Source organism: Lipotes vexillifer, unplaced genomic scaffold, assembly GCF_000442215.2.
Source record: "Lipotes vexillifer unplaced genomic scaffold, Lipotes_vexillifer_v1.1 scaffold1396, whole genome shotgun sequence".
NCBI classification, from domain to species: Eukaryota; Metazoa; Chordata; class Mammalia; order Artiodactyla; family Lipotidae; genus Lipotes; species Lipotes vexillifer.
In genome coordinates, this window is record NW_006777671.1 from 1,537,334 (window position 1) to 1,544,450 (window position 7,117).

At 44.9% G+C, this 7,117-nt stretch overlaps 1 protein-coding gene across 2 annotated transcripts in view; it reads left to right on the plus strand.

Moving 5' to 3' along the window:
* Positions 1 to 2,473: 2,473 nt before the first annotated feature.
* SESN3 (sestrin 3) overlaps positions 2,474 to 7,117 on the plus strand; it is a 67,921-nt gene continuing 63,277 nt past the window's right edge. Inside the window, exon 1 of one of the 2 annotated variants that reach the window (XM_007451258.1) lies at positions 2,474 to 2,858. Coding sequence is in view for 1 of the 2 variants with exons in the window: in XM_007451257.1 (XP_007451319.1) it covers positions 4,250 to 4,327 (78 nt within the window). In the remaining variant the exon portion in view is untranslated. Of the gene's footprint in view, positions 2,859 to 4,007; positions 4,328 to 7,117 lie in introns of those variants that run through there. The other variant, XM_007451257.1, reaches the window with a different exon arrangement.

Below are 7,117 nucleotides of genomic sequence, written 5' to 3' on the forward strand. Positions count from 1 at the left end.
AATCCAATCTCTCTGCTTTGCAACAATAGTTGTTTTGAGCCATTCAATTCACAAATATGTATTGGGATCCTTTTATAAGTTCATGTAGCTGTTTAATATTAGAGATTCAAAAGAGATGTTCTAGAAGACCTTATGGTGTACTGAGGAAAGTCAGAGTGAAAACTCCTTATTTTCTCCAAGATTTTTTAAGCACTTAAAGTTGGTTGAGCTAGGAGTTGGGAGTGGATAAGTGAATGGAGTCCATCCCTGCCCTTAAGGGGTTCACCAGTCTAATGAGAACATAGAATTTGAAACAATCATTTCAGTATTGAGCTTGATGCTAAGGAAGAGCTATAGGAAAGCACTTTGATGCTTTGGCAAGTGCTTATTTCTACCGGGAGATCTTTCAAAGAGAAAGAGATGGAGGGCATTCGAAGTAGAGGTAAGTGGACTATTGACTGGCCTTCTATAGGAGGATGACAGATCAGATTTGTGCTTTCAAATGATTCTCTCCCCTGTCCTCTTATTCACTGTGAGTTGGTTGCAAATTGGTTAAACCTTTCCACAAAATCTTTTAGCAAATTGCATCAAAAGCCTTAAAACATATTCATATCCTTTAGGTTAGAAATTCCATATCTAGGAATAAAAGATGCTGCCAGAAACTTACATATGAGGAAGCTTATCAGAGCATTACTTATAATCATGAGAAACTGGAAACAACCTACATGTTCCATAGTGGAGTAATGGTTAAATAATTTACGGTACATCCAAGCCATGTGATTTTATGCACAACTAGAAAAAAAAAAGTCACACTTAAAAAAAAATAGTTCAAAACAAGCAAAAACTATTTTTAAATGATGTAAAATGTTTAATGAAGTGTCATTCTCGTTTTGTAATTAAAAAATCAGTAAGTAGTGCTCCACATTGGTTGTTAATTTTCACCCAGATCTTACTTTCCTAAAGTTCTTTCTTGTTTTAGATCAACCAGACAACAAAAGGGGCGGAGTTTTTCTTTGCTCTGTACAAAGTTCAAAGAATGGGCTTTTGTTTCCTTCCCTCTTAACTAACAATGCGATCCAGGATTTGCAAGTCACTTATTCTCTAAGTTACAGTCTCCTTCTGGTATCCAGGCTAGCTGGGAAAGAAAGGGAGGTCAGGTAAGGAATGGAAGAGAAAGGAAGGGTCCAGAAGTTGAACATTACCGTGAGAGGGGAGAAGGATGATGGGACTGAGGGTGTGAGAACCAGAAGAAAGAGTGGTCATTGTGTATTGAGAATGAGTTACTGGATTGGAGATTTCAGGGGTGGGACACAGACACATATATATATCGTGGTTCAATAGAAGAAATGTTACAGTGCAGTACATGGTTGACTGCCAAATAAATGACAGTATAGACAATGTTATAACAGTTTGGAGGATTTGGTGGAGAGGGCCATCATTTGGTCACATACATGTATATGACCATGGATCAATGAAGAGATTCCTCTAAAACCTCCTTTTAGCAATTTTTGTTAGACGGTATAACTGTATAGGGCTGGCCTCCCTCTTGAGAGATTTAGTTATGGAAGAACTTAAAGGACTGCACTGTGAAAGAATTTTAGCTATTAAATAGAAAGAAAGGATATAGCAAGTATATGATAGAAAATAATTTGAAGTTAAAATACTGTTTAAGAAAACTCAGTCTCTGCACAAAAATTCACTTCATCCTTCAATTTCTCCTTTCCTTTAAAATGTATTCACATAAAATCTGCTTTACAAGCCAGGAATATAACTCAAGATATTTACCATTAAATGGGGACACCTATGTGTTTCAGTTCTTAGGACAACTGAGACTTCCTTTCTCCCTGGATTTCTTGGTTCTCTGCGTTGAAGTGTACGTAGTAATTTATCCCTTTGCTGAATCTTCTTGCTTTTACAGTTTCTTCTAACTGCATGTTATACACCTTCCCCATGCCATTGCTATTCTAGGCTCTATAAATCTGCACAGCACCAAGAGAACTTTAGCTATCACTAGTTAAATGGATCAACACATTTACCCAACATAACTTAGACCCTTTGGGGGTTTTCCAGTCTATTTTAATCTATTTAAACCTGACACTGGCAGATTTCCATTTCCTTTGTTCCTTGTGTAGACTTGGTTTATGCCTGTTGGTCTCTAAAAGGGACAGAGAGGAGGCAGCTGTCGAAAAATGAGGAGATTGGCAGTTTTAACCACACAATTTGGTCTAATAGCTTTGATATGCTAAACTTGCTAGCTCCTCCAAGTGTACCTTTCTGATTTTGCATCACAACACTACACTGAATCCCTAAGGAAACCAGGGTAGTTTTTTAAAAAGAAAAGGAAGAAAAGAAAGAAATGCAAACCAGTGAAACCGTTCTTTTAAACCATCTCCACAGATTCATTCTGCTAACTGCAGGCCTTCACAAATCCTCGTACACCAGAGACCTTTAAAAAAAGAGAAGCAGAGAATACCGATCGTGTTCTCAACAGCGAAAACAGGTGATGTCATAACGCACAGTCCTATGTGGTCCCTGCCAAGGCCGGGTGGGGAGCTGGGGCGCCAGTGCGCACGGAGCTCCGCGCCAGTAGGCAGAGCAAGTTATCTCCGGGGTCCGGAGGACACCGGTGAGGACCAGGCACCAATCAGGTTCTCGCTCGGAGCCTGCCTTTGTTCTCACTGGGGAGCAGGTTTCGGGGCGTCTCGCGTCGGGAACCAGCATTCGACTAGCATGCGCGCTGCTAGCTCCTCGGGAGACCTCGCTCCCCCACTCGCCTGTCCCCCACACCCTGCCAGCCTGAGCTTTCCCCAATTACATCTGCCTTCTCTCCCCAGAGCGTGAACGCCAAAATCCTAAATCCATTTTTAGCTTCGGAAGAGGCAGGTCCAGCCCAACAGTTTTAAATGGCAATTTGTTCTCTGAACCTTCGCTCCCAGGCAGAGCTCCATGCTCTGCGTTTATCTAACCAGCTACCTCAGAAGGACTTTTGGGTGGAAGACAACCCTGTCTCTTTGGCCTTTTCGTGTTGGACAAATAAAGGAATTCTCGTTGCTGAGAGACTGCGAGAAGGGGCTTTAGATGGAGGAGGAAACCACTCACCCACAGGTTTTGTGTCTTTTCTTCCCTCTAACTCGATTATTGGTGCAAATATACTTAAACATCTATCCCCTACCCGCTGCCGAAGCCTCAGGTAACTGGTCTTTTGCAAAACGGGGCTCACGATAAACGATGCATAAAGTTCTTTGAGATCCTTGGATGCAAAGTGCTACGTGATTGCAGTCTCCTTTACAGCTAAGATTTTGGTTAAGAGAAAGCCTAACCACTGCCCTGACGGTAAGAACGTTTTAGTTCCCCCCACCCCCACCCTCTTTCTCAAGAAATCAGGAAATATTTAGCTCAGTCTTAGACCCACTAGCGAGCTCTAGCTCCCAGTTATTTACCTCATTCCCTCACCATTTCTGCAGAGACCTAGAGCAGGGGCTGTGCCTTGTCTTAGGGGAGGGGCTGGACTTCACGGGGTTATTTGCATATGACACACCCTCTTCCTCCTATTGGTGGAGCAGCACACTGTATTCCCACCCACCCCACTACCTACCTAACCCGCCATCTCCCTTCAGTTCGGAGCCTCGGAGACAAACTTAACTTGCCCAGAGATTCAAGGCGTCTTCGGCCTCTCTGATTGGCCGGTGCAGCTCCCAGCCGGGCTCTAGTTGTTCATTGGCTGTGGGCTAGCGCCTGGGGGGCGTGGCTGGAGCGGTCCGATTGGCGGGAGGGGGCGGTGCCCGAGAGTGGAGGTGGTGAAGGTGGTGGGGAGGCGGGGGCGGGGCCGCACTGAGGCGCTGCTGCTGCTGCGGCGGCGGCGGCGGCGGCGGCGGCGGCGGCGGCGGCGGCGGGCGGGCGGGCGGTGCAAAACGTACCTGTATTGTTCGCTAGTCTGGGCAGCGCAGGGCACGACGCGCGGCTCAGCGCTCCACAGCCTCGCGGGTCTGGAGGATGGGGGCGGGTGGAACAACGGGCCGGTGAGGAGCAGCCGCCACCGTCTCCGCCGTCGCTTCGGTAGCCGCCGCGGTGGTCGCTTCGGGCAGCCGTTCGCTCTCGGGGCGTCGCCTCCCATCCCGACATCCCGCCCGGAGGACGCTGAGGCTGAAGCGCGGCCGGCGGCTGAGGGACTGTCCGGCCCCTCAGCTGCGCGGGCGGCCGCAGTGACAGCACGGCCCCAGCCCGCCGCCCGCCCTCGCCCTCGCCCTCGCCCTCGGTGCCCGCAGCCACGATGAACCGGGGCAGCAGCAGCCCGTCGGCCGCCGCCAACTACCTGCTCTGTACCAACTGCCGGAAAGTACTGCGGAAGGTACGGGCTCGGCCTGGGGTCCGGCCCGAAAAGGGCGCTTCCTGCCGGCCGCGGCTCGGGCTGCTCGGCCCCGGGGCGCACTCTTGGAGCAAGGCTCAAAGGGATCCCGGGGCACCTTCCCTACGCCGAGACCCAAAAAGTGGGCATGGGTTGAGAGTGGAGGGTTTAGTCTGCTGCTGCTTTTGATGTCTGCCGGGACAGACGCTAGTCCCCAGGGGTTGGGGATTTGGGGGCGCGGGGGGGGGCGGGGGGGCCTGTGGTCTGTTCCTCCGTTCACCTCCTTACCTTGCCACCCCCGGCCTGCTCCCAGGGCGGAGGGAGGGACGGACCTGTTCGATCCTCCTCCCAGTGCGCTTGATGGAGGTCGGTGTGAAATCAGAACTGCTTGGTCTGGTCCAGAGCAACCTGGCTACCTCTTTGCTGTGCCTAACTCTTGCGGGTGTTGTTTTTGTTTATTCGGTTGCTTCTGCCTTCTTTGCACGCTTTCCCCGAACACTCCCTTTTTACATTCTTTGGATGGTCGTCTTGTGGCTGCAGATCGATCCTGAAAGGAACTGGTAAAGCAGCTTGAACTTTATGCCCATGGGAAATGCTATTCGACGTTACAGTTTCTCAAGCTGGGGTTGGGGGAGGTGGAGACTGAGGTGGACGTGAGTTATCCCTTTTTAGCACTTACTCATCCCCAGCCCCCCGGTGTTGCTCCAGAAAAATCAGACGCACAATCAGCTTATTGCTTCCCAGAGTGACTGATAGAAAGTTTACTCCAGTATTGTTTAGCTTACTTGGCTTAGTCGCTTCGTTAAGGGGGGTGGGGTGAGGGGGCTGTGAAAAGATGTCGTTTTAGACCGAGAAAAGCTTTTAATCAGACTTTAACAGCCGCCACTGGGTAATATTATAATCAGTTTATTCTTCTCGAGACTCTATTTTTACATTTCATTAAGTGGAAACAGTAGTTGAGGTGCTTCTGTTTGTCCAGTACAAATGAATTAAAATTGCTGAGCTGTGCAAATGCGTCGGGACTGAAAGACTAAGATGAATACGGCACCGTTTTTAGTCAGTTTCTCTAAATACAGTTCAATTGGGATTGTTCTTTATATATTAAAAAAAAAGAAAGAAAGAAAGAAAGCATGTAAGTAAGCAAGCTCAAATATTTGCGCTCTTTGTCCAAAAACTGTTTTTCTTCCTCTGTGGGTCAGGCCAAGTGCCAATCAAAGTTGTTTTTCAAGCCTCTTTTCCCTGCAGTAGGGCTGCTGCTTCCCCCCCCCCGCCCCCCCCATTTTATTTGAGAGCACGACGAAAGCAAAGGGGTTGCATATTTGAAGTTAATCAAACAGTGAAATATGCCTTAAATTGTGTTTATCGGATGTTTTTCTTGAAACAGATTTTTATTAAATGTGCATGTTGAGTATGTGCAGTTATTTTTTTCCATAAACTCTGGGATCAAATTACAGTTGATACTTGCTCAGCTCATTGTAGGGCAGCTCGTGAGAAATGTAATGGATCAGAAGCGCAGAGCAGCTTAGTTGAATGTTAACTCTTTCACTTCTGGGCCAGATGGCATCTGAACTTAGCTTTTTAAAAAATGATGATGATTTTCCAACTTTAAAAGTGATGTTATGTCTTTAACATGAAAAAAAAAAGTGTTGTTGAGACATGTTTGATTAAACTAAAGCCTGGTTTAATAAAAAAAACAGCTAATTTTTTTTTAACTGAATAAGGGAAAAACGAGCTTTATTGACTTGGATTTTTTTTAATGGCTCTGGCAATTTGGTGGACTAATTAAATTTTTGGAGGTAGTATTAAGTTTCAAAATCTATTTTTCTTTTGAGAGAACCATGGCTGTGGATCCATGACCCTTTGCTAGCTTTCAAGACATCTTTATATCTTTCTCTTAGCTTTTAAGAAACTATTTCTATTTACCTAGAAGGAACATCCTCATTTCTAGCTATTATTAAAAGACAGAGGTAGTATATGGAAAATGGATATTCACCATTTTCACATCTTATAATTGCTATGCACACCTCTGCTAATTCCCAGTTTTTAGTAACTCCAAGGTATTTAATATTGATTCATGCAGTAGCATGAAATAACTTTAGATGGAAATGGGATTGTTTGAGCCAGTTATGGCATGACTTGGTAGACATTTGTAGCTTTTTAAGAGTGCCTTAAGTGCTCTTAAAAGATATCAAGTGTTTAGCATTTTAAGTTCTTCATCATTCTAAAAATAGCATGTAAGAGTTTTCTAATAAAAAATGGGCTTTTTGATAGAAAGTATATAACTAAGCAAAATTCATCTATAATGCTCAAAATGGGATTCTCTGGATTTATCTTGTGTTTTCCACTTAATAAAGTGTTCAGTAATAACCATGTGAGTCACAGCATTTTGAATTTTAGTTCAGTGTAGTTCATGATGGAAGAATGAAAATCATGCACATCCAGTGTGAATTACTCTTTGCTGTTATAATCCTCATTAATGATGGGGGAAGAGTTACCTTTATTTATGTGGCATGGCACCTTTTTCTCTAAGTGGCTTAATTTGTTGCAATGTATTGAATTTGGGGGGAACTTCAGAAAGAACTGGATTCACCTTCAAAGAAAATAATTTGGTTCAACCCAACATCTGAAAATTTAATTGTATATTGTATGAGAATTACATTTATTCTTAGAAGTACCTTCATAATTTTGATTCAGCGTCTTCCAAAAGAAAAGAGACTTCTTTATGTATTAAATACACCTAATTTGGTAACCTTAGGTCAGTAAAAAGAATGGAGAGGTAAACCACATAGGGAA